Source organism: Xenopus laevis, chromosome 5L (genome assembly GCF_017654675.1).
Source record: "Xenopus laevis strain J_2021 chromosome 5L, Xenopus_laevis_v10.1, whole genome shotgun sequence".
NCBI lineage: Eukaryota > Metazoa > Chordata > Amphibia > Anura > Pipidae > Xenopus > Xenopus laevis.
The window spans coordinates 96,224,860-96,252,700 of record NC_054379.1 but is presented as its reverse complement, the minus strand read 5'-3'; the positions used below and the strand labels follow the sequence as shown (position 1 = coordinate 96,252,700).

General features: G+C 37.7%; 2 protein-coding genes across 5 annotated transcripts; both read right to left on the bottom strand.

Annotated features, from left to right (window-relative positions):
* Positions 1-147: 147 nt before the first annotated feature.
* On the bottom strand, positions 148-11,384 carry LOC121393755. Its single transcript, XM_041563131.1, has 12 exons — positions 10,607-11,384; positions 5,275-5,353; positions 4,625-4,874; positions 4,453-4,539; positions 3,880-4,008; positions 3,064-3,153; positions 2,358-2,513; positions 2,084-2,212; positions 1,467-1,589; positions 1,058-1,180; positions 796-961; positions 148-465 (listed from the first exon to the last, which is right to left on the bottom strand). Exons 2-11 carry the CDS (start codon positions 5,342-5,344, stop codon positions 802-804), a joined length of 1,317 nt encoding a protein of 438 aa, XP_041419065.1. The 5' UTR covers positions 5,345-5,353; positions 10,607-11,384; the 3' UTR covers positions 148-465; positions 796-801.
* Positions 9,930-27,587, bottom strand: mb21d1.L (cyclic GMP-AMP synthase L homeolog). 4 transcript variants are annotated; one of them, XM_041563129.1, is made up of 7 exons: positions 26,865-27,583; positions 17,943-19,306; positions 16,864-17,077; positions 15,455-15,550; positions 14,896-15,126; positions 13,335-13,440; positions 9,930-10,547 (listed from the first exon to the last, which is right to left on the bottom strand). In XM_041563129.1, the coding sequence occupies exons 2-7, from the start codon at positions 18,942-18,944 to the stop codon at positions 10,205-10,207; spliced, it is 1,992 nt and encodes a 663-aa protein (XP_041419063.1). In that variant the 5' UTR covers positions 18,945-19,306; positions 26,865-27,583; the 3' UTR covers positions 9,930-10,204. The 4 variants fall into 4 exon arrangements, with proteins under 4 accessions (XP_041419063.1, XP_018096055.1, XP_018096057.1 ...); XM_018240566.2 differs by having other exon boundaries at positions 15,455-15,508; XM_018240568.2 differs by lacking the exon at positions 15,455-15,550 and having other exon boundaries at positions 9,931-10,547; positions 26,865-27,581.
* Positions 27,588-27,841: the final 254 nt, after the last annotated feature.

The following is a 27,841-nucleotide window of genomic DNA, read 5'->3' as shown; positions in this document are numbered from 1 at the left end:
GACAGGGATTCCCTGCCTGAGAGGACATTGAAACCAAAGTGGACAATTAAAATTAAAGTGTTGTGTATATCAAAAACAGAATATTTTAAAATAAAGATATCAAATTTTTTTTAAAAACACTGGTCAGTTTAAATTAATACAATTATCCAAAGGTTAACATCTCCTTTATTTCGGGGCAAATCCAAATATTGCTCAATGTAAATGTCCCAACAAACTAAAAGATGTTTCTATATTCAAAGTCAGCATATACTGAAAATGTAAAAGGAAACCAGCAATAATAATGTATTGATATAAGAATTTATTATAATAAATGAATAGTCAGATCCACTATGGCTGTGGCCATTTAGAAGTGGACACAGCCCCGATCCACCCAGAATCCAACCCATCTTCGGTAATGTGAATCAGCACTGTTTATTTCCTTGCAAGTTGGAGACCAATAATGTTCTGAATGTTGACTGTCCATACCTAGAGAATAAAATAATAACCGTAAATAACTTATAATGGAGAAAGAGAGTTTTGCAAACTTTGCTGCAATACCGGTTACAAATAATATTAAATGGCTATTTTGGTTTATTTTTATATTTTCACCTGCAATGCAGCTAAATGTCAGTACAAATGAATGTTCTCTAAATCTGAAGCTCATGCCCAAACTGAACATGAACATTAATCTCATCACTCTTCAAGTAACTATGTGCACAGATATTGTATGAATAAAATAATATAAAGAAGATAAGCTGTGGATGATGGAATTTGCTTTCTGGTCATTTTTACTCGCAGGCCATCATATTTACTCACTTTAGTTCACTGAGGTTCTGAAGACTTTTGTACAAACGCAGCTAGTTTTGATGAATATTTCAGCAGTGCATCAGCACATGACAATAAGAAATAGAAGAATAGCTCCTCTTGCAATTGAGGTTCACCTTCCTTGACAACACATGTGTCTTCAGCCTGTTGCTCTTCACTGTGTGTTAGAAAAAGTATTGAGTTGTAACGTTAATATTTTTATTAAATTTATGCATTTCAGAGTTTTTAGGGCTCTAGAGTTTAGTAAACTCACGTCTCGTGTTCTGAAAGCTGTTGTAGGAAGGGAACGGTCTCCAGCACTGCTTGCGAAGGAATTTTACCTTCCTCATCACTACACATATCTATCGTTGTTTCAATCTGCAGAATTTGCACTTCACTGTGGATGACAAAATGGTATTAAATTCTTCACATGTATCTTAGCTGATAACATTTTCTAAAGTACTGTTCTGAACGGTGTATTTGCCTCATACTTTTATATGGTCATGGAACTCCTCTTAGTCTTATAATACTATAATATTATATTTTACAATGGAGTACTTAATTAACTATATAAATCACTGCACAAACTTTGTAGCAGTATTATAAAATGTGTAATATATTATGATGAAATCTAAATGTAAAAACAATAGGATGATTTGTGCTATAGAGTTTAGCAAACTCACCTCTCAGGCTCTGCAGATTGTTGTAGCAAAGGAATATTTTCCAGCTCTCTTTGCAAAGGAAGATCGTCTGCCTCATAACCACTAATGTCTTCAGTTGGGTCAAGCTGCTGAATTTGCACTTCACTGTGGAATAGAAAAAAGTGTTAAATTCCTTCTATTTATTCAATCTGGGCTTATGTAAAATACATGATGTTTGGTAATGTTCTGCTTTTAAAAATGCATTTATAGTATTATCTCCTAGAATACTGACTTTTGCTATGCATTTTGGTTCAATATAAACTCGTATTGTGGTCCATGATTGCTGATTTGGACCTTTAAGCGAAGCACTACATGTCTACTTGTTACTTTTAGCCTGACCCATTTGCTGATCAGATTAGCAATTAAATATACAGTGTTATTTGTATTTGTAATGTTGTATTAGCCTATCCTAGCACAAATCTCAATTTCTAAAGCTAGGTTACAGCTTGCAAGCATTTCTTTGATCTTTCCTCCTTATTATTAATACAATTACTTACTCCCATGCCTTTAGCATTAACATTGAAAATCATGTTCATTTTTATGCAATTCTTTATGTTCATTATTTTTTGGTGTAGAGAGCCCAAGTCTAGTATACTTACACTTTTGGGTCATGAGCAGTTGGTGACTCATTACATAATTTGTTTAACTGCTGCAAGACGGCTTCAGAATATTGAGCAGTATCTTCATCGTCACTTATAATCTCTTCAATCATCATAGTGCGCAGTACTCTGTTAAAATAAAAAAGTGTGTGGTCATGGAAAAGTATTTCATTTTGGTTTGTGCAACAGCATGCATTTATATAAGCAACAAACTACACATGACATTCTATTTGCTTACCACCCAAACTCCAAAATTTATGCGTAGCAAACTCACTTTTTGCGTTTTCGATTTTCAGAAGGCTTTTTAAATGATGCCTTTAACTGCTCCAGAAACAAAGCATTGAGTGGCAGAGAAGCTTCACTTCCAGGTGATGGAAGGCTTTCTGTTCTAGGAGCTGTTACCGTCTCTGTCTTTCCACTCTTCTCTATGCTGTAAAAACAGAAAAGTACAAAAATCATAAGAAATTCTTCTGTCCTTGTTTTCATGGATTATATAATTGTTTAACAACTAGGCTGGCAATATATAAACAGAGTATAGAGTATTAATTTAATGAGTGTATAGCTAATACAGAGCTAGTGTGTGGCTAGATGATAAGTTTAGGGGATGTTTTAGTACAGCCGTAATTATGCTAGATAAGTTTGTAAGTCTAAAAGATTAGACTAGTTGTGACAACCCCCTTGTTTATCTGTCTTTATTACCTAAATATATCACCCATAACAATTACAAATGGTCTTATGGCAAAATGTAAAAGTAAACCAGAGCAGAAAATAAAATTATGAATGAAATGTGTGTATAGACTTTTCTATTTCTTGGTGGCTGCCATTACCACAAGCATTACACCAAGTTGCAGGTGTTGGTTGTTAGAGAACTAATGACTCAAGATGTTTAGGTACTTTTGCTATAGCTTTTTAAAGTTGGTATTCTAAAGAAAAATACACATTATATGCAATAAGCTAAAACTTTAAATGTAAGTACAAACCTATCAGGGCTTTCAGCTGCTGCTGCTGGTAGTCTCTCTGCTTTATTAACTGGTTTCTTCTTTTTCTGCTTTATTTTTTTACGCACAGACCTAAAGGAAACAAAATATGGTACACTGAATTGTACTGCATGTGTATATTAGCAGCTGGAAACTCACTATCTCTTGCTGATTAATATGAATATTCCCCCCTGTCTGTGAAAGAGTGCAGAAAAGTAAATTTAAACAAGCATGCTAATAGAATTGTTCATTATAGCTGGATACGTAGAGGTTAGGGGTTAAGGGGCTGAAATACTAACATTTGGATTTCTATATTTTTCCTGAACCATATTTATTTCTCTAAAAAAATAGTATTTCTTTAAAAAGTGTAAAAACCACAAGAACCTCTAATACAAAACTGCGCCAAGTATTTGCTGTTAAGGTCCCATAGAAGTCAGTGAGAGCTGCGCTGATTTTTTTTTATCATTTGTAATCAATTAAGATTCTAATTATCTGAAAAACTTATTTTTAGAGGTTTTTGTTCAGCATTGTTTCCCTTTTTACTTAAATTTGAATCTTATAAAAATGGTCATAGCATTTGTGGTTTTAGAGTAAAGGAATAGAGTTTAATCATAGTTTCAAAAACCTTTAAAAACACTTAAATTCAACCTAATAAATAGGCTACTAAAAGTTAAATAGGAAAATCATCTGTTTAAGAACAGACACTATGTTGAAGCCTACAAACCTTTCTGAGACTTAAGCTATTTCTGATTTTCTAAATATCATCAAGGCAAACAAACTGTTTAAATAGAGAAATATAGTCAATAGATGCCTACAAACCTAACAGAGCTTTTAACTGCTATTGACTTTTGCTTGGATGAAGCTATTTCCGGCGGGTTCTCCACGTCAGTAACTGGTTTCTTCTTTGTTATCTTGTCCTTAATTTTTTTATACAGACGCCTGAAGAAACTAAAGAAAACAACAGATTACTGAATTGCAGTGTATGTGTATATTATGGGGCAGATTTATCAAGGGCGGAATGAAAAATTTAAATTTTTAGATTCAATTTTTGAGTTTAGTTTAGTGTAATTCAACTAGGGAATAGCCCCAATTTGATTTGAGTTAAAAAAAAAAATTGAAATTTATCATGTACTGTCCCTTTAAGAATTTGAAATAGACTATTCGCCATCTAAAACCTGCTGAATTAGTGTTTGAGCCTATGGGGGACCTCATACAATCAATTTGGAGTTTGAAATGTGTGGATGAGAATTTAATTAATTGTTCTAAAATGAACAGTATGGCAGCTCCTAGGCATCGGAAATGTATGAAAATAAATTGAAATGTACATAAATGGAAATCTGAAAAGCTTTTGGCCCTACAAATGTAAATACAAGTTTGTTGAGGTTTACAAACCTTTGTTTCTTTGGCTGTGCTGTCTCTAACGGGTTTTCCACATCATTAACTCGTTGCTTCCTTTTTATAATTGTTTTATACACTAACCTGCAGAAACAAAAGTTAAATAAAGTTTGTTTTGGTCCCTGTTTCTAATAAAATATATTATTAAAATATAAGTAAAGTGGCTTACCATGCAATAGCTCCAAACACAGGAATTACCAGAATTATCCCCGTTACAAGTAGTGGAATATCCAATTGCTGAGAATTCTCAATTTCATTCCTAGCACTTGTCGGCTGAATTATAGGTGGAATTATAGGCTGAATTGTTTCCATCGTTTTTTCTGATTCAGGATAATCTATGTATGCCTCTTTATCATCTTCGTTTGCATCTTGATATATGTATGCGTCTTGATCATTCACTTTATAATCTTGTGTATCTTCTGCAATAACAATTGTAATCTTAGTAAAACCCTACTTAATCATTATATCATACGTGTGATAAAAAGCACATAAACATTAAATCAGCCCAATGGGATTGCTTTGCCACCAATATGGATTTATGTAGTTACCATCAAGTACAAGGGACTGTTTTATTGTTACAGAGAAAAAGGAAATCATTTTTAAAAATTAGAATTATTCCCTTAAAATGGACTAATATGGGTCTTTTCCTGATATTTGGAGGTTTCGGCATAATGGCTTTCCAGATAACAGTAACTTTTAATTTAGATGGCTTTTACTGATTTAAAAAGTGTGCCCTTTTCTATAAGATGTCCTTACTAACAGTTAGATTAGTTGACAGATATCAGGACAACTACATTTGAATTTAGATTCTCGACTTACCTGATTTCGACGTGCAAATAAGATAGAAAAGTCCAAAAATAATAATCCACATAAAATGGTTCAATTTCATTTTTTAGTCCTGCAATTAAAAGATATAGAAAAATTAGATGTTTTATAAAAATACATTTCAAGCTTTTCACACACTAATATGGACACTAACATAAAGATACAGGGGGGAAATTATTATCCTTCATTGTTATTGAGAACTATTCATAAAATAATAACAATGATTAAAAGTACTATTCTAACTAATACATCTATTTGAATGCTTTCTCCCTGCATGCAAATTGCATTGAGAATTGTAGCTTTAGCTGTTAGTTATAACTAACTTAAGTAAATAAGCAAACCTGCTAAGCAATTTAGGCCCCATATATAAACAGTGCTAAGCCTTCCATTACTTCTTATTAACAAGCACTGCAAGGCTGAAGTATCTAGTTAATTAAATATTCTTATTCATTCCTAATGTCTAGAATGAAGAGAAGCAATCACTTACCTTATAGTAATTTAAAATTTAAAAGTTTAAAAAAGTTAAAGAAAAAAACAAGAACTCAAAAGGATGAGCACTTATTCGTCTCTTCAAGAGATGCTACTAGTCTCATGTAAAACACCAGACTGAGAACAAGTACTGTCGGTTGTGTGAGATCATAGCTTTGTCTATGATGTCACAATGCTCACGTGAAACAATGTTTACACAGCTGTGATTCGATGAGCATGACTCATAATAATGCTTGTTGTCATGGTTACAAGACAACGACATTATACTTGATACGTGTCACCATTGTTGTCATGGTTACACGACAATTACTCAATACAAGCTGTGCCTAGTTGCATCCCCAGTATAAATGTACCTCTCAGTAATAGATAATATTAATAAAGCAAAAATTATGTTTCTTTTAAAAAGGAATTTGCATTGAAGCTGCTTAATACATGATTTGGCACATTTAAGGGCAGACTTATCAAGGGTAAAATTTCGAATTTGAAAAACTTTGAAATTCGAATTCAAAAAGACCAACCGAAAGTCGAAGTTTTTTTTATGGCAGAATAGGTCCATTTTCGATTGAATAGGTCAGTTTTTGAACAAATTCGAACCATAAGAATCAAAGAAATAGCGCATTTGAATCATACGATTCGAAGTTTTTCCCAAAACAACGTCGATTTTTCAAAGTCCACCAATTGACTCCAAATAAGTTTTAAGAGGTCCCCCATAGGCTAAAACAGCAATTAAACAGATTTTGGATGGCGAATGGTCGAAGTCAAATTTTTAAAGAGACAGTACATTATAAATTTAAAAATTTAAATTTTCGCATTTATTTCAAATTCAAAATTAATTTGGACTATACCATAGTCGCAGTACATAAAAATTTGCAAGAAGTTTGAATTTTTTAAATTCTAATTTTTACTTCGACCTTTAATAAATCAATTTTTTGAGACGTCCCTTAAAAATTAAATAAAATGCTGCAACATGTTGGGGCATATTTATCAAGGGTCGAGTTTCGAATTGAAAAAACTTCGAAATTCGAATTCAAAATGACCAACCGAAATTAAGTCAATCTTTTTTTTGGACAAATAGGTCCATTGTTGATTGAATAGGTCCGTTTTCTCTCAAATTCGAACCATACAAATCAAAGTAATAGCGCATTTGAAGATTGATCCATAGGCTAAAACAGCAATTCGGCATAATGAAGTGATATCTACTATTGTGTGACTTACTACTATATTTAGGGGCAAATTTATCAAGGGTCGAATTTTTAATTCAAAAAGACCAACCCAAATTAAGTCGAAGTTTTTTTTTGGCCGAATAAGTCCGTATTTGGCCGAATTCGAATCGTACAAATCGAAGTAATAACGCATTCGATGTAATTTGAATCAAAGTTTTTCCCAAAAGAAACTTTGATTTTTCAAAGTCCACCGATTGACTCCAAATACATTCTACGAGGTCCCTCATAGGCTAAAACAGCAATTCGGCAGGTTTTAGATGGCGAATGGTCGAAGTCGAATTTTTAAAGCGACAGTACGTGATAAATGTTGATATTCGAATTGTTTTTAAATTCTAATCGAATTTGGACTATTCCCTAGTTGAAGTACACAAAAAATAGCTTGAAATTCTAATTTTTTAAATTTCGAAAATTCAACTCGACCTTTGATAAATCTGCCTATTATTTTATGCATAGGTCTTACATATATATTTTTTGACATGTCCCATAAAAACAAGATAAAATGCTGCAACATAAAAAAATTGTGAAAATATACTTCTATTTTTTCCTGCAAAGCAAATTTTGGAGAAAATTTAATAAATAAGTGTAAAAAAACCCAAGCGGATTTGGTTCAGATCAGAGTTTGTAGCAGAAAATATTGAGATAAATTTGGACTTTTATAAATAACCCCCTACCTGGTGAGAAAAACCATACGACATGAGCAAAAATGAGTGGAGGGGGTAATACTCGATTGGCAGCTCTCATTCCTTGTAAGAGTCATAAATAATAAGACTGGAATCATTTGTAAGCTGCAATTATGACTGCTCGGATTGTGTGGGGCTACAACTTTCAACTACACTCTGTACCCTGCAGTGTTTGGAGATTGCAACTACATGCAGGCTAAGTGGGATTGGACAGGACATCAGATGAGGGGTGAATGAATCTGTGTTTTATCCCATGATAACATGATGCCAGGTGGACTGAGTTGGACTGGGCCATCCAGGACCCATCAGGAGTGCGACTGGAGGGTCCTTTTCCCGGCATTCAACCTAGCCTCCTCCCATGTGTGTGCATGCACAATCGCTGCTTACTTCCACTTAAAATTGTGACTACCGTGTCTGGGCTGGGGAGAGTCTACGTTTCAGGCAAGGGAATGGGCTGGGTCACTAGGTCCCATTAAAGTGATACTGACACTAAAAAATAAATTTTAGCATATGAATGTACATTAAATGTTACCTAAAGGTCATGTTGATCATTTTTTGCTGAGAGGTTTGTTTTTGTATATAATTGTTAGTTGAAGTTCCTAAACCTGACTCTCTGACACTCTGACACTCTGACTTTGCCAACCTGACTGTCCCATCTCAGCCTGTTAGTTACAGTTTCTAATGCTAACGGACTCCTGCTGCACAAATATGGCAGCCCCCTCATACAGGAACATGGGGGATCAGACAGGTAATGTAAAAGCATCATGCAAATACTTTATGGCAAAGTTAGAAGTATCTTGCAAAGCCAATACTATAATAGATGTAAAAAAAAGTTTAATTTCAGGTGTCAGTATCTCTTTAAGGCTGGGGGCCCACCGGGTTTTTCCCTGTTATCCTGGCAGCCCAGTCCAACACTGGCCAATACTACTAAAGTCCAGCCCTCTGGCACATATGGAACTCTGCGCTCACATGCAAACCAAGAGCGTGCAAACTTGCTAGGTTACATCACTGAATGGATAGAGCTGTCTTACTCCTGCACTTCTTCCTGTTATATTTAGTACCTGCATTATTTCCTGTCAGGTGATCAGTGAATGGCACATAGACCATCAAAGTTCAGTGAAAAGAAATAGAATGAAGACGTGGTGTTAACAAAATAATAAGTTGTAAGTATAAAGCTTAAAGGAGAAGGAAAGGTTAAAACTAAGTAAGCCTTATCAGAAAGGTCCACCAAAATATACCAGTAAACCCTCAAAATAGTGCTGCTCTGAGTCCTCTGTCAAAATAAACACTGCATTTCTTTCCTACTATTGTGTACACATGGACTTCTATATCAGACTTCCTGCCTTCAGCTTAAACCTCCTAGCCCCAGGCGTGAGCATGCTCAGTTTGCTCCTCTCCCCCCCCCCTCCTCTGCTGTAATCTGAGCCCAGAGATATAAGTGAGCAGGGAGAGATTTAGGCCGGAAGTGATGTCACGCCAAGCTAATATGGCAGTTTCTATCCTAAACAAACAGAGAGCTTCTAGAGCTTTTTACTCAGGTATGGTAAAACATTTTGCAGAATAAATATAGCATTCTAGCTAGCACTGTTGCAGCTAATCTATTGGCAATAAAATGCCTCTGTAGCTTTCCTTCTCCTTTAAAGGGATACTGTCATGGAAAAACATGTTTTTTCCAAAACACATCAGTTAATAGTGCTGCTCCAGCAGAATTCTGCACTGAAATCCATTTCTCAAAAGAGCAAGACATTTTGTCAGTTTCCCAGCTGCCCCAGTCCTGACTCCTGATGGGTCCTGAATGGCCCAGTCCAACTGACTTGTGCCTGCACTTTAGGATGGAATTACTTTCTGGCAGGCTGTTATTTCTCCTACTTAATGTAACTGAATCAGTCTCAGTGGGACTTGGCTTTTACTATTAAGTGCTGTTTTTAGATCTTCCATGGAGCTATCTTGTGTTTGGGAGCTGCTATCTCGTTACCTTCCCATTGTTCTTTTGTTTGGCTGCTGGGGGGGGAAGAGAGGGGGTGATATCACTCCAACTTGCAGTACAGCAGTAAAGAGTGATTGAAGTTTATCAGAGCACAAGTCACCTGACTGGAGGCAGCTGGGAAATTGACAATATGTCTAGACCCATGTCAGATTTCAAAATTGAATATAAAAGAATCTGTTTGCTGAAAAATGGATTTTGTTGAAAAATGGATTTCAGCGCAGAATTCTGCTGGAGCAGCACTGTTAACTGATGTGTTTTGAAAAAAACATGTTTTCCCATGACAGTATCCCTTTAAAGCCCCAAAAAATGTGTATGGATATGGTAAAAAAGACCATAGTTTGTGAAGAATCTGTTGTATATTTTATTGGCCCACAAACATACATACAGTTGCAACATTTTCGGCTGGTGCTAACATGCAATTTACCATTTTCACAGTTGACTTCAGCAGTGATATGCAAGAAATCTCTTATTTGTTTGCTTTCCTACAATTTATCGTCTTTCAGGAAAGAGAAATGTAAAAGCATCACTAAAATGTAAAAGACAAATTATTGATCAACTAGTGGATAATCTTGACGCATTTGCTCTTCAAGTTTAGTGCGCAAGTAATTAAGACAATTTATAGGAATAAAATCTTCACTAAACAGGTTTAAGGAGGGTATAAAGAAGTTGGGGAGATTAGCTGTTTTCAAGCATGTTATAAAATACTTAATGTAACGGCCAAAGCATTCAGCCAGATCCTCAGGTCTCCAATCGTTGTCTTTTGGGTAAAGGGTACAGGAGTGCAACAGGGCTGTCTTGGCATGGTATGAGCAAAAGTGGGTCATATTTCTGCTTCCTTTACTTTTTAACTGTTCCAAAAGGTACTTCATCAGTTTAAGACATTGTTTCCTAAACGGCAAATAAAGGTGATGAACATATCAGCAAGTCATTTAAGACAAAGTAAATACCTCTCTTCAGATGGCAAAATCCCTTCAGCAGCAGGTAACCTACAACAGCAAGATGTCATCAATTTAAATTCTAAATGTAAGAGAACTCTGCTTTAGAAACAGACTTCCGAGCTTAGCTCTTTGGGGCCACTGAGGGGCCCCTGCATACTGGAGAGCAGACAGGGATCCAACATAAAGTTGAAGAGACTTCCACAGTTGCACCTATAATAGCTTATTGTGCCAAAGTAATTTTCTAGACACCCCCTCCCCATTAAAAACTGATAATAAAAGCAGGCAACCCAATGCTTTGAGAGAGATTTTTAAGATATTGGATATTTAAGATTTTTAAGATGTTGTAAAGTTATCTGTCAAAACACATTGTGTGCGTGTGTTAATATTGCTGCTGTAGCTTAATTCTGCACTGAAACCTGAAACAGCAAACAAGTTTTTTTTTTTAAATTTTCAAAACTGACATGGGTCTAGACATTAGTTGGTTTCTCAGGTGCTCGGATTCATGTGACGTGCTCTGATAAACTTCAGTCACACTTTACTGCTACGCTGCAAGTTGGAGTGATATCGCGCTCCTTCCTTTTCCTCCCAGCAGTCCGTCAGCAGAACAATGAAATTGTAACAAGATAACAGCTTCCTGACGCAAGATAACAGCTCTCTGGTAGATATGAGAGTAGCAATCTCCCACTGTGCCTTCCTCAGTTACATTGAGTTGAAGAAACAATAGCTTATCTGAAACCATGAAGTCCTGGCTCTTTCTGAAAGCACATGACCAGGCACAATGACCTGAGATGGCTGCCTACACACCAATATTACAACTAAAAAGATACACTTGTTGTTTCAGGAATACAATTTTATATGGTCCAGTGAATTATTTGCAGTGTAAACCATGTAATTTAGAAATAAAGACTACACCATAAAAATCATGACAGAAGCCCTTTAATGTTACTGATATTTAAATCAATATCTGTGCAGCTTTGAATGTTGGTTGTTAATCCTGACCTGGAAGACAACTCAAGACAGGAGGAGACCTGGAGGAGAATGTTTAATTATGCTGTATTGGAGAGCTTAAATTTATTTTTTTTTATACCTCAACAAAAAAATATAAAAGGTCTTGGCATAGGTCCCTTGTGAATATTTTCATGTGTGCGGCAATTATGTGCTGGGCCACAAGGTGGCAGTGTAATAACAAATATCTATGCAAGCATTATCTCCAGCAAACAGAAACAACAGTCTAGCACCAGAGAGAAAACAAAGGTATTGAAAGAGACTGAGCAGACTAAATAAAAGCATAGCTTTTGTGGATTTTATTTTGCCATATGGGAAACATATTATGCCCCACTGATTACTTGGCCACAGGCTCTACTAGCCACCATTAGGGGATTATAATAGCACTGAAGTGTTTTGGTAGGTGGTAAGGAAATCTGTCAGATTGAGAAACAAGGATAAATAGCATTCCTTCACCTATTAATATGATTAGGCAGATGCAAAGGGAAATGTAAAAAATACAGGGACCGTAAATCATCAGCTGGAAAATCATTATGGTTTTCATCTCTGGCATTTTTGTATGCACTTGACGTGTATGCTCATGACCACATGAGCTGATTCAATTTATTATTTTGGCGGGATGTACCCACAAATGTACTGGTCTTCTTTAAAGGAGAAGGAAACCCCCTGGGCGCAAAAACCCTCCCCCTCCCCTTTTTTGGCCCCTTCCCTCCTCCCCCCTGGCCTACCTGTCCCCCCGGGCAAATGCCCCTATCTTGTTACTCACCCCTCTGCGCAGGTCCTGTCCACGGAGTTCACAGGCGCCATCTTCTCCCACGCGGTCTTCTTCCTGCTTTGACCGGTGTCTTCTGGCGCATGCGCAGTAGGAGCATTTACAGGTACGGATCTACTGCGCATGCGCCGAATGTCACAAAGTTTTCCGATTTCACTTCGTGACATTCGGCGCATGCACAGTAGATCCGTACTTGTAAATGCTCCTACTACGCATGCGACAGAAGACGCCGGTCAAAGCAGGAAGAAGACCGTGTGGGAGAAGATGGCGCCTGTGAACTCCGTGGACAGGACCTGCGCAGAGGGGTGAGTAACAAGTTAGGGGCATTTGCCCGGGGGGACAGGTAGGCCAGGGGGGGGAGGGAGGGGGGCAACACAGGGGAGGGGGGAGGGGTTTTGCACCCAGGGTGTTTCCTTCTCCTTTAAATCACTTTCACAGTCCATAAAGGTCTGTCTGTCACCTCTACATCTGCTTCAGGCACTATATTTCCTATTGATGTGAATCGGTGAAATGTGGAGAGGTGCTTGACCGTGCTGTTTCCTAGCTGCTAGAAGTCTCAACATTTCTGCTGTGCCATTAATATATATCAAATATCTGAGTACAGGCATAGGATCTATTATCCAGAATGCTCAGGACCTGGAGTATTCCAAATAAGGGATCTTTCTGTAATTTGGATCTCTATTCCTGTCTGATAAAAATAATTTAAACATTAAATAAATCCAACTCTGTTTTGCTTCCAATATGGATTTATATAGCTTAGTTTAGATCAAGCAAAAGGAAGTCACTTTTAAAAATTAGAATTATTTACTTAAAATGGAATCTATGGGAATTGGCCTTTTCCTTAATTCAGAGTTTTCTGGATAATTTGGACAACAGATCCTATAATCAAATCTATTCATATGTAATGTCAGCAGAAAAATTCTCTACTACTTTCAGTAACAATATACATCATTTTGTTACCTGCAGCATTTGTCACCTTCAATCTCGCAGCATGTCTTTGCATTGCCATGGTTCATCAGAATTTCTTTCTCAATATGTGAAAATGAAATGCGCCATAGTACTTCTTCTAAAGTATCAAAAATAGCATAATCATCCAGTTATCGTCTAGAACAACACACATTTCACATGCAAGAATTATTGTATTTAGCCATCTCTGAGGACTTTTTGCAAGAATGAAATTCAGTCAAACTGAATTCAAACCATCACATATGTTTTGCTCTCTGAACCTAAGATGTTACAATTTATGCCTTAACAGGAAGGACTATGTATAATATACCGTGCTCACTTGAATGTACCAGTATGACAGTGATAGATTCTATATTTCCAAGTTCTTCTTTGATCCAGGCAGTGTTTCCCATTAGGCAAGGGCAACACAAGGCATGGCACAAATCAAGAGTCAATAAGGAAAGGTGGCAATGCACTGTTTAGGGAAGACATTTTTGGCCTTATAGTTTATCAGTACATCTAAGGGCAGGCCACCCTGAATTGGCATTAGATGATAGCTTTTAACAATGTTAACTGATAACAATCAGAGAACAAAAATATTTTAGGATTATTTTTTTTTATGCCCAGCTGATGAGGAGGAGGAAGGATAAAGGGAAGGAGCAAGGATAGGGACTAAGAAGAAACTTAAGGAGTACCGTATAGCGATTTAGGGACTGATTTGTTATAGACTGCCCTGGGTTTTGGTTTTTTAATTAATCAAGTGTTGTAACAACTCATAAAAAAATATATTCATGATTAATGAATCAGTCCCTTATACCAAGAGGCTGGAGTTGTATGTTCTAGCTAAATTTTTCAAATCTTTCCAAACTTCTTTTAGCAGCCTCTCTGCTGAAATTAAAGCTTTTCTATAGGGATATTTTTTTACGTTTATTTAAAATGGGGCATTGGATTATAATTTATATTACATCATATAAATGCATACATGTATTTTATTGCCATCATTTGGCTGGTATAAGAAGATAGATTATTATAGATGTGGTTCACCTTCATAATAAAATTTGTATTTTGCTTTCTCTCAATTAAATAAGCATTTCATCAATATACATGTATTGCCAAATATAAATGGTTAAGGTATCAACTCACAAATATCCAATGCACCGCAATAAGAGATCGCCCCTTCTGTCTTCCAAAACATGTCTTTCATCACATGTAGTTTGTGTGCTGTGCTGCCTGCTTCAAATACTGCACATGTACCCATCCCTAGCTATCCTGTTTCGAAATCTTTGAAAAGTTTGGGACAACAACCACAACGACCAGTTCCACCTTACTGCCTCATCACTGGCTGACACTGTACATGAACAGATGACATTTTTAAACCTGCTCAATCAACAAACTGACCAATATTGATGATACATAGATATTAGTCAAGAGCAGCATGGACATACTAAAAATGTTTTGTATAATTATATCGGTATGTGTTTAGCCAGTTTAACTGTCCCAACATAGTCTCCATCCTCCTTCACTTGAAACACCACATATAAAATACTAATAAGTACAACAAATTTAGTAAATGTACCTGTGTTTTTGAGTTGTTTTGCTACAAAGATCATTGGCTCAAATTTGTAGTCTCTTTTTACTTTTGCTCCCAGCCATGTTTCAATCTTCATTCCTTCCGATGTGCTTGGAGGCCAAGAACCCTTTACTTCCAATGCAAGAACAAGATCGACTGATATCTTAGGATGGTTTCCAATCAGAATGGTAACAGCAGGACTTGTAGGGTTTTTCCTCTCAACAGTAATGTCCATCCCTATGAAAAAGTAACAGTTCACGGTAAAAAGTATATTACCATAAAAGCACTAGCTTAAAGTGTTACCATGACAAGTAACAAAAATGTTATATGGTTTGTACACAGACATGGTTTCATAGTTAATTTGGGTTGGAAAAAGACATTTGTCCCTCAGGTTAAACTCTTCATTGTGTCTCCGAATATCATTGAACCATTAGACCAATAAAAAAAACAAACTGTGCCTTTATCCCTGTGTACACAAACACACACACACACATATATATACTCACATACATGCAAACATGCAAATATACATACATAAAATCACCTATCATCCTTTTTATTTTACCTGTCCAAGTGGAACCCACAGCCATCATTGATTTTTCATCATTAGGAGTTTCCACTAGGCAAAGGGAGGCAGAGAGACATAAGCAGCATATGAACACTGGGAAAGAAGAAAAATGTGTGGTGTTCTGCTTGTTAATGCTGTCAATCTATCTATTTCTGAAGTGGTCTTACTAGCATGTGTGAGGTTTATGGCAACAGTATTTGGGGGTGTGACTTAGGTTAACTAAATTTCTAATTTTCAAATGTTGGATTTCATTTCAAACAAGTGCTTAGCCTGCTAGGATACCTAGCCTTTATAGGCTCTTGCTCCTGCAGCAATGAAATTTAGGGTTCTAGCCCTGCACCAGACAAACTGAAGGGTTTTTTACAGAGAGTTGTGAAATTATCTCCCTGAATCAGTCATAGAAGCAGATATATTACATATCTTCAAGAGGAGGTTAGATGGCATTTTAACAAGTGAAAAAATACACGGTTTTTAAAAATAACTCTTAGTACAAACTTGTCAGGAATTAATATTTTCCCCCTCTGAGGCAAATTCCAAAGGCTTCAGAAAGGATTCCTTCCTCTACATCAACTAGCAGTTAGGCAGGTTTAGATTTATATAAACATAAAGGTTAAATTGATGGAATTCTTACTGTCATCAGTTATGTTTTTGTTTTTCAAAATTTGAAGTCTCTTCTACCTTGTACCTACTGATTGGCCTACATTCTTTTTGGAACAAAGGTAGGGGGTCCTGAGGGGTGTGGGGGCCCCTGATGCAGAAGCCTGGTGAGGCCTAGACCCTCCAGTATGACACTGGTCCCATTGTTTTAGACTTATTTTTACTAGGTACTGTATATGGAAATCTTCATAAACGTTTGTAAAGGCCAAGGAAAGTGCTAATTACTAGGAGGTGGCAATCTGTTAGGTACCCCGCAGTTACTATTAGGGATGCACCAAATCCACTATTTTGGATTCGGCCTAACCCCTGAATCTTTTGCAAAAGATTCGGCCGAATACCAAACCGAATCCTATTTTGCATATGCAAATTAAGGCTGGGTAAAAGGATTTGGCTGAATCCTGCTGAAAAAGGCAGAATCCTGGCAAAATGTTGAACTGAATCCTGGATTCGGTGCATCCCTAGTTACTATCACTGCTAACCTTAAACAGCAAGCCGGCATTTCTGTTATTACTCATTAGCCCAGGGTACGTTTCTTCGAATGCTACACCAACATTTTCTAGAGTTTCCCAAGGATTCATTACTGTAGTTCTGTGTTCACAGGGGTACTCTTCTTCTAGTGCCACACCGTCTTCTAAAGGATTCCTTGTGGCGGATACTGTACTATGCATGTAAACAGTCCAGGAGTCCCTGGGATTCTTAGTCTTTGAACAAAAAAACATGAATATTTTTAGATGATAAAACTAACGTACCTAATTTGTTCAGCTCACTCTTAATTAGCTCTCTTAATCGATTTAGCAATTTTTGGCCCGAAATGTTTCCATTTTCCACATATTTCGTTAAAGGGTGTTTTGGCTTCCTGTTTATATTCAATGTGTAGTAACCACCACTGACATTTGACTCTGTAATTCGAAGTCCCTCACATGGTTTTTTCAGCATGATGTCAAACTCGTTTGGCTTTGAGATCTAAAAGAATTAAAAAGGCATCTGTTAGTAGATTTTTCAAAAATATACGTTATGTTTTTTTTTCCATTTATGTGGTGTGAGCTCTCATTAGCCCCTGAATGAATTAACTTTTATAAAGATACATAAGGAGTAATTTATCCCCTACAAGTGAAGTTGTCGTGGTGCGAAAAAACCCGCCATTCTATAAAGATTCAAAGCTGCTCCTTTCACTTGCACATTGTTGCACAACATGCCCCTCCTCTGGCATCACCAAAGAACCTTTTTTAACGCTTGTGTGGCTCCAACAGTTTTCCCATTTGAGAGTTGCTCACCTTTAAAAAAAAGTTGCGGACCCCTGGTCTTTTTAGAATTGTGCTTAGTTGTCAGAAACTATTCTGCACGTGGCAATAATTAAAGTTAAACGAATTAAGTGATCTCTGTACTTGCTATCACTTTTTATTGCTCATTACAGTATATCTGGTCATTTAAGTTCAATATATTTATTATACTTTCATCTTTGTTAATCAAAACATTCATTATTTAAATTTCTCGCCAATCTGTTAATTCACGTGTTACTGATGACACACTTATGAACTTTGATTAATGGATCTGCAAAAGAATATAAGTAGGATTTTGTTTTTCTATTTCATCACACTTTTACTTTTGAGGGATATAACTTGCTGGTTATAGCTACCTAGGTTTATCCTGTATTATTTAGAATTGCTTAAAATGCTTTCTATATTCCAGTGTTTGGGTTAGTTAAACTATTAAGTTTTGTGCATTAGCTAAATATAAATGTTATCATTTTTATCAGACATATAACAGTATTTGTATATTTTACAACCTAAAACAATAGAGAAGGTCCATCTTTAGCAAAGTTTCTCACCTTAACTTTTTCATAGTAACTTCCAGTTTTCAGTATCTCAGTACCTTCGAATGCAGGATCTTTGCAGAGGACTGGGATAATAATATCATTGACCAGTTTATTCACCTTTTCTGCTGCAGCTGATATCTCACATAGTCTCAGTTTTAACGTATCCACTGCATGTTTCAAATGCTTAGTAAGCTTTGTTGGTGCCAGGTTTCCTCTTTCAACTTCTCTAGCCATGTTCACAGGTTCTACATTAGCTTCATCTAATGCCTTTTTTCCTCCATCTGGTTTAGCTTTCCTACCTTTTCTTACGGGTTTTACATCAGCTTTATCTAATACTTTATTTTCTTCACCCAGAAAAGCTTTTCTACCTGCGCCAACTGGTCGTACATCAGCTTTATCCAATGCCCTATTTCCTCTGCCTGCTGCAGCTTCACCCAGAACTTTTCTAACTGCGCCAAGTCCTATGTCAGCTTTATCCAATGCCCTATTTCCTCTGCCTGCTGCAGCTTCACCCACAACTTTTCTAACTGCGCCAGGTCCTACGTCAGCTTTATCCAATGCCCTATTTCCTCTGCCTGCTGCAGCTTTTTTAGCTTTGTTAACAGGTTCCCTCCCTGCCTTATTTTCTTCACCGTTTCCTTTAGCTTTTCTACCTTTGTTTACAGGTTCTTTATGTAATGCCTTACTTTCTGCACCCGTTGCAGCTTTTCTAACTGCGCTCACAGATTCTTCATTAACATTATTCAATGCCCCATTATTTCTTTCGCATATTATAGCATTTCCAGCTGTGCTCACACCTTTGTCAGATACCCCATTTATCCTGCTGCCTGCACTAGTTTTTTCAGATATTTCCCCAGGCTTTTTGTTAGCTTCCTTTTTTGCCCCATCTTTTCTGTCTTCTGTAGTTTTTTTTGTTTTGTCTGTCGCCTTCAATCTTCTTACGCCTTCTGTATCTTTTAATATTTGTTTCATAGTTCCTGCGCCAGCCTTGTCTGGTGTACTGTTGATGCTCATACCTTCTGTAGCCTTTTCACTTTTGCTTTCCTTGTAAGCGTCTCCTTGTGCACTGTTTTACCTGCTTGCTGTAGAGTTTGCAGTTGTGCTGCCAGGGCTGTCACTCTTGCATTCTTTCTTGGTAGTGCAATAATTTTTTGCTGCTGGTTTGTCTTTTTATCCGTATGTGCTCAGGACTCAGGAGACTCTCCTTTCATTTTACCAACTTCGACTGCAAAGATCCAGTGAATATAACGTCCTTTTTTATTATCTGCTGATCCCTCCCAGTATGGAAGGTGATTATGAAGAAATGAAAGTCTGCCTGGAGCATTTCTGCTTAATGAACTAAGCAGACTTCCTGCTGATTTTGAAAGATAGAAATCCTGTGAAGGGTACAAATATGCTGACTGGTTAGACTGTGCGTGTAGTAAAAAGTGTTAAAAAAAACTTTTTGCAAACAAAGCATGATATGTTTCATATACTCATATTCTGAAGCAAAGCAAGCTGAAGATACAAAACTACAGCAAATAGAACATCTCTGATTACCTCGTGTAACAAGTGACCTGATACCTGAAATGCACTATTCAAAAGTGCACAAAACAGCCTGTGTGTAACCATGTTTTTAAGAGCAGTTATGAAGGAAATAACCCAGGAGCTGAAGCGTACCACTTGAATCCCCATATTTAATAAAGGATGCAAAGTTTGCCCAGGTGCAGTAACTTATTGCAACCAATGAGAAAATATTTGCTTTTAAACAGGTTACCAATATACTAGACTTGACTTTTAGCAAACTTTGAACCTTTTATTACATTATAAAAGCCAGTTTCAGGGGTGTGGAGGTCTGGAAAGTCACTACTATCAAAAGTAATTCAATAAAATGTAGTTATTATATAAACTCAAAGCAATACAAAGTTTGTCTCACATAACAGCAACATCTTTTTATATCCCTGACAGGAATACTCCTTCCATGAGGCAAAATGAGAACCTTCCATTAAAGGGAAGCACATTTGCTGCATTGCAAAATCTACCCCAAAGTGGCAAAGGTATTAGAATCACCCCTGACCCCTAATTAATGCACTTACCAAATGGTGTGAATTCAAGGCCTTGCAATACACAAGACACAATACAGATGGCTTAAATGCCACAGTGTGCAAAGAGCATTTTCTGGTGCAATTTGTGATCTGTCTGGTGGCGATCTGTCTGATGCAATTGCATCCAATTTGTAAAAATATGTGCAATTGTATTGTCTTCAGTGGGTTTTGCACTTGTCCCACAAGTGTCTTAAAGGGCTTGTTCACCTTTAAATTAACCTTTAGTAGAGAGTGATATTCTGAGAAAATTTGCAATTGGTTTTAATTTTTTATTATTTCTGGTTTTTGAGTTATTTTGCTTTTTAATCAATAGAAAAAAGAAACTCCTGTATATGCTTACTTAAAACCTACTTTCTTCATTGTAGTGGGTCTGATTCAAAATGAGACCAATTAAATAAAAATAAGGTAACCCCCACACTACTTTAGTGGTGATTCAATAATTCAATTGTAAACAAAGTGTTATACTGTTGAATTGACTACAGTGCTATGTACTGGATCAATTAATCATAGATTAGTGATGGATTCCTTACTCTGTGTACATAATTAATGTCATTGCATTAGATTTATTTATGAATTACACTATGGGGCCCATTTACTTAGCTCGAGTGAAGGAATAGAGGAAAAAAAACTTCGAATTTTGAATGTTTTTTTTGGCTACTTCGACCATCGAATGGGCTACTTCGACCTTGGACTACGACTTCTAATTGATAGTCGTTCGACTATTCGTCCATTCGATAGTCGAAGTACTGTCTCTTTAAAAAAAAACTTTAACCCCCTAGTTCGCCACCTAAAAGCTACCAAAGTCAATGTTAGCCTATGGGGAAGGTCCCCATAGGCTTTGCTAGCTTTTTTAGCTCAAAGAAAAATCGTTCGATCGATTAAAATCCTGCGAATCGTTCGATCGAACAAATTGCGGTAAATCCTTCGTCTTCGATATTCGAAGTTGAAGGATTTAACTTCAACAGTCGAATATCGAGGGTTAATTAACCCTCGATATTCGACCCTAAGTAAATCTGCCTCTATGTATTCATTTAAAGATAAAACGAATAGATGAATTGTTGTATATGTGCCAACCACTTAAATAAAGTGCTCTGTGCCAAATTAATTCATCATCAATGATATCCTATTATTATAACCAATCAATTCATGAGTAATCAATATATTAAATTATTACTTATAGTTCATTGTGATTTAAAAAAAAGTGCCAATGCAGTGCAAATTGATCCAAACTCAAGTAAAAAGGTCAATTCATTAAAATACAAATATTAAAAAGATAGAAAAGGAAAATAGAGTAGAGGTGGAGCTGTCCCAATTGCTGCTAACTGATATTTGCTCTATCTAAGCCAGGGGTCAGCAACCTTTACTATTAAAAGAGTCATTTTGCCCCCTCTTCCACTAAAGAAAAATAGTCTGGAGCCGGAAAACATAACACAGTTTATAAACTTTTTAATTTTAACTGTTACAACAACAGAAACAAACAAAGTGCAGTGTGTATGTGAAGACTACTTTGAAATAAATTAAACACTGAATAGCCCTATTAAATGCTGGTGTTCTCGTCTGTTTAAAGGCAAGGGCTATAGACGTCATTAAAATACACGTCACATCGACGTCTATAGCCCTCGCACATGCTGCAGCTGGACTCTGGAGGCTTCTCTCTTGTCTTGAGTGTGTGACCGCGGTAAGGATCACGATGAATTATCTTGTTGTGGCTCAGTCTTGCCTGTCACTCCTGGGACGTCTATACAGCCCTCGCACCTGCTGGTGGCTTCTTGAGTGTGTGACTGCGGTAAGCAAACCGGTCGCACACTCAAGAATCTGCCTGCAGGTGTGAGGGCTGTATAGACGACGTTACAGGCAAAGCTGCAAGACCGAGCCGCAGCAAGCAGGATGAAGAACCGCATGAGGCTCCGGAGCCACGGGTTGCCTACCCCTGATCTAAGACCTGGGACACCACACGAGGGAGCAGGCAGGAAGCTGAGGACTGAAGCAGGGTCGGACTGCGGGGCTTGGGGCCCACCGGGGCTGCTGCCCCAGGGCCCTCCTCTGGACCCCCCTGCTGCTGCGGCACGGCGCATTTGTGTGAATCGCCGGATTTGTGCACATGCGCGCAGACAATGACACATTGCAGAAAACCCGGTTACCATGGAAGTCACTCTATTGTGCTCTTCTGCGCCACTGAAAGTTTCTAATGAGCTGGGAAGGCTCGGCCTGCTCTGTGCAATAGTGTCTGCTCCTGGCCCAGCACATCTCCGCTTTCCTCTTCCCCGCCCCCGCCTTTTCCACTCGATCTCTGCTTTCTTTTTAATCTGGGGGCCCACCGGGTTTTTTCCCGGTGTCCCGCCAGCCCAGTCCGACACTGGACTGCGGTCACAATTTTTACCTTCCCAATCTACTGTTGTGAACATAGACTGCAAATCTCCTGTGCCTTAGAAAAGAAAAGAGAGAAAGGATGCTATGCATGAAAATAACACGTGTGATAAGCCAGCCCATGTATATCTATAAGGTTATACAAAATGCTTAAAAAGAGATTAAAAATAAATGAAGGCAATGCAAATGCACTTTTCATAAGCTTTCTCAAGGCAATCAGTGAAAAAGGTTACATGAAATGCGTAATTACATAGTAACATATTAACATAGTAAGTTAGGTTGAAAAAAGACACACGTCCATCAAGTTTAACCTTTAAACTTTTTTTTAACTTGCCTAACTGCCAGTTGATCCAGAGGAAGGCAAAAAAAAACATCTGAAGCCTCTCCAATTTGCCTAAGAGGAGGAAAAAATTCCTTCCTGACTCCAAAATGGCAATCGGACTAGTCCCTGGATCAACTTGTACTATGAGCTATCTCCCATAACCCTGTATTACCTCACTTGCTAAAAAGCAATCCAACCCCTTCTTAAAGCTATCTAATGTATCAGCCTGTACAACTGATTCAGGGAGAGAATTCCACATCTTCACAGCTCTCACTGTAAAACCCCCCTACTGGTAAATAAAGCATTAGAGAGATTATTACATGATTCCCTTATATATATTTATACATAGTTATCATATCACCCCTTAAGCGCCTCTTCTCCAGCATTAACATCCCCAACTTGGCCAGTCTTTCCTCATAGCTAAGATTTTCAATACCTTTTATCAACTTAGTTGCCCTTCTGTGGACCCTCTCTAATACAATAATGTCCTGTTTGAGCACTGGAGACCAAAACTGTACAGCATATTCTAGATGGGGCCTTACAAGTGCTCTATACAGTGGAAGAATGACCCCCTCCTCCCGTGAATCTATACCCCCTTTAATACAGCTCAAGACCTTATTTGCCCTTGATTCTGCTGACTGGCATTGCTTGCTACAGCCAAGTTTATCATCTACAAGGACTCCAAGGTCCTTTTCCATAATGGATTTGCCTAGTGCAGTCCCATTAAGGGTATAAGTGGCTTGGATATTCTTACATCCCAGGTGCATAACTTTACATTTATCAATGTTGAATCTCATTTGCCAATTGCCAATTTGATCCAATATGTAGCATTATAGCCAATTTAACAGTATAATGCTTTGTTTATAACTGAATTACCACTGTAGTGTGTAGTGTGCTGTTACCTTATTTCTATTTAATTGGTCTTATTTAGCATTTTACTTAACATCTCTCCAGTTTGAAATGTCAGCAGTCTGGTTGTTAGGGTCCAAATTCCTCTAGCAACCATGCATTACTTTGAATATATGACTGGGATATGTATAGGAGAGGGGCCTGATTAAAAATGTGAGTAATAAAATGTAGCAATAACAATAAATCTGCAGCCTGACAGAGCATTTGTTTTGTATATGGGGTCAGTGAACCCTCCTTTGAGGGCTGTAACGAGTCAAAGGAAAAAGGCAATTCACCCACGAACTATAAACTATAAATAATGAAGAGGAATTGCAAAGTTGCTAGGAATTGAACATTCTATAACATACTAAAAGTTACCTCAAATGTGAACCACCCCTGTATTAAATATTATTATATTAGGAATGCACCAAGTACCTTAATACTCCGTTTTTCTAAAATGATTTAGGCAAATGCCTAAATATAAGCTCAGATACAAATTTGCAAATCATCGGGAGGTATTGCCTTCATTTGTCCACCGCAGTAACATGACATTCTGCATAATAGTGAGATTCATTTCGGCTGAAACTTAGGCTGGAACTACACGGTGCGCTTCCTTCCGATCTGATGCGAGGAAGCGCAGGCATCACATCGGATTCGCCGAATCTAATGTAAGTAATGCAAAGTAATGCAAATGTTGCATCTACAAACTGATTGCATCCAACACGACTGTGGGATGCAAACACTGCATGTTGCGTCTTCATTTGTAGATGCAACATTTGTATTACTTACATTCGATTCGGTGCATCTGACATGACGCCTGCGCTTCCTCTCATCACGTCGGATCGGAAGGACAGACACTGTGTAGTTCCAGCCTAAGGTTTGGTCCTTGTATATGCCCTATCTTTCAGCTGATAAACTCCCAAACATAAAATGGCTGAGCTGGTTTCAATGAATCCTGACAATGCATATTTGAAAATGAGAGAAATGAAACCATATTTTACAGGGAACATGACAGTTAACATCAATCCAGGAAAGTCACCAACTTGCCAAGTTAGCATATTCAGGAGAATTTGTTGCACAAATGAGGGGCTTTTCATAGTGAGGATGTAACTTATAATCAGTTACAGATGGACAAAAAATGCACCATACATATCATATAGCTACTGTAATGTTATAATAAATATAGATGCAAATATTTTACATCTTCACACAGAGACAGGCATGGTAACTAAACTGCGATCCTCTCACTTTTTCTAACTTATATCACTGTGTGTATATATATATATATATATATATATATATATATATATATATATATATATATATATATATATATATATATATATATATATATATATATATTTGCCCTTGTTGAGCCTGAAATTAAGGCCCCAGTAAGGCCCCATACTGTATATTTAATTATGCACCCTCCTTTTATTGCATATATTTGCAGTCTACATTAGAAAGCTGAATTTCTGGATAGCAGAAAAATGTAATGTCCGTTCTTAACTGCCACCTGAGGCACATTTTTCAAATTTCTTCATAGCGTGGGAAAGAATAAAAACTTTAGACCAGGGGTCCCAAACCTTTTTGTACCCATGAGCTACATTCAAATCTAAGAACAATGGGAGAGCAACCCAAGCATGAAAAAGTCCCTGGCGATGCCAATGTGGACTGGCAGCCGACAGGAGAATCTGTTTAACAGTACACCTGTTTTTTTTGCAACCAAAACTTGTCTCCAAACCAGGAATTCAAAAAGAAGCCTTGAGGCCAATTAACCCTCGATAATCGACTGGGAATGATAATCCTTCGACTTCGAATATCGAAATCGAAGGATTTTGCGCAAAAACTGCGATCGAACGATTGAAGGAATAATCGTTCGTACGATTCGAAGGATTTTAATACAACGATCGAAGGATTATCCTTCGACCAAAAAAACTTAGCAAAGGCTATGGGGACCTTCCCCATAGGCTAACATTGGGTTCGGTAGCTTTTAGGTGGCGAACTAGGGGGTCGAGGGTTTTCTTAAATTCGAATGGTCGAATAGTCGAACGATTTTTAGTTAGAATCCTTCGATTCGAAGTCGTAGACGAAGTAGCCCATTCGATGGTCGAAGTAGCCAAAAAAACAATTCGAAGTTTTTTTACTTCGAATCCTTCACTCGAAGTTAATGAATTGGCCCCTACATCATTTAGATCAAAAAAAGCTGAAGTCTGCAGATATAAAAACAGATTATACCACTGCAAAAAAAAAAACAGTAAAAGGGGAACTTCGGGTATACAGTAGTATGTAGGCCTGGACTGGCAATATGGAAACTTTGGGAAATTCCAAAGGGGATGATGTAAGATGCCATACATATTGAGATTATGTGAAATAGTTTTAACCTTTGAATTATATGAAATGTCAGGCAAGTAGGTGGGGCATACAGGCAGTACGCCAGGCAAAGTAAATACTACTGGGTCCAGTCTGACTAAGCAGAACAAATTACAACCACTGTGTTCAGAGGGATGAAGGGAAAAGTGAAAGAAAAAGGAAGGGCAATATTATAGAATATAGATGATGGGTGGGTAATCTTCTGAAAGAAAGAAGAAAATGGGAAATGTGGGAGGTTTATAAGGAGGAGTAGCAGAGAATATGGAAGGAGCAGCAGCCCGCATGTAAACACACAATGGTTTTGTACTCATCCACTCATATATTGGGGTAAATACAAAAATTATGTGCATAAAGAGCCGCATTTCTCTCTTAACTGTAACTAATGAAAACTATTACAGTTATTAACTATTATTTTTACATTACAGCACAGTAAAATGTTCTATACTGGCACCACACAAATCTAGTGTGTCCTTATTAACCATTATGTTGATTTGCCATGTATTATAAGCCCCAAAAATCTTAATTAAAAATGACAAGAATTCAATAGTTACATTACAGTATTGGGTACATTACTTTTATAATATGCCAGTGATATTCACAGTTCCCTGTATAACTCAGCCTACAGCCTTGTGTTTTATATGGTCACAGAACCCATCAGTGACTTCTAATATCCTTATCATTTACAGTAGGGGGTACATTATCCCTTATAATACATGAGTGATTCTAAGAGTTCCCTGTATAACTCAGCCTGCAGCCTTGTGCCTTTATATGGTCACAGACAGTGGCATAACTACCGAGGAAGCAGACCCCGCAGCCGCAGGGGGAGCCCGGCTAGGATTTTAGGTGATCTGTTCGTTTTTCAAGGATTGTGGCCACATGAATGAAAAAAAACGTCCTTACTTGCACTTCTGCATTTGCGCTCTTCAGCTTGTGTAGGAAGATGCCTTTTTTACTGGCTACATGTGGGGTGGGCCCGCAACACCTATTGTGTGGTTGTAGGGGTGGGCAGGCCAGAAGAACTCTGCATACTACTGGCTGCAGTGACCTCAAGCCCCACCCTGCCAGGCCCGCCTGCTCCATTTACACAGGGCCTTGGAGGGGAGGGAGCAGCAGAGCACTCTGCACTAATTGGCTGCACATATCCCTCTGTTCTGCCTACAGTGCTGTCCCTCCCACCTGATGACAGTAGCAGCCAGAGGCTGAGCACTCTGCACTAATTGGCCACACAGCCCACTGACACACATAACCCCTCAGACTTCTAATATAGTACAGTAAAGCAACATTAACACTATAGTGTAATTTTTAATTATTGGAATGAAATGCAATGTCTCAAATGACCCCGCCTCACAAAACACAAAAATAAACTGAACAAAGCCCACCTGTGTCCACTCACAGGTGCAGACCCACGTTTATCAGAGCCACCTCAAAAATGGGGAATTACTATGCCATCATTTTATGGTACCACTCTGTAAAGACAGAGAATTTAGGAGGCTGTTCCTGCTGAATTGTGCTTAGAACAGGGGAATACTTATGCTGTCTTAGTTTTACGTTATTTCTCTGTAAAGACTATGAGCAAATTTAGGGACTGTTCCTGCTGAATTGTGCTTAATACAGGGGAATACCTTTGCTGCCATCGTTTTATGGCCACCAAGGCCCGGGCATAGGGCAGCAGAATTTAAGGGGGCGGCATGCTGCCATATCATACCCACATTGATTCAGAAACACTGGGGATGCACAGAAGATACAATAGTTTTATTTAAGTTCATGTGCGCCAATCCCTATTGTTCTGGTCCCGATGATGAAAATTTGAGCGAATAAAAGGGAGGGGATGGGACGACGAGCGACATCGGGCCTAGGGGCGCCTGCTATGTAAATCC

Bases quoted from the DNA above. Each gene is read 5' to 3' on its own strand.
- LOC121393755 (XM_041563131.1), bottom strand. From the start codon at position 5,344: ATGAAATTGAACCATTTTATGTGGATTATTATTTTTGGACTTTTCTAT. The intron at 4,875-5,274 runs GTAAGTCGAGAA...TTGTTATTGCAG, and splicing joins TATTTGCACGTCGAAATCAG to AAGATACACAAGATTATAAA. The intron at 1,590-2,083 runs GTAAGTATACTA...TCTATTCCACAG, and splicing joins ACTGCTCATGACCCAAAAGT to TGAAGTGCAAATTCAGCAGC.
- mb21d1.L (XM_041563129.1), bottom strand. From the start codon at position 18,944: ATGAGCATCAACAGTACACCAGACAAGGCTGGCGCAGGAACTATGAAA. The intron at 15,551-16,863 runs GTACGTTAGTTT...CTTCTTTCCCAG, and splicing joins GAGTGAGCTGAACAAATTAG to TGTTCATATGCTGCTTATGT. The intron at 15,127-15,454 runs GTAAAATAAAAA...ACTTTTTCATAG, and splicing joins TGTGGGTTCCACTTGGACAG to GGATGGACATTACTGTTGAG.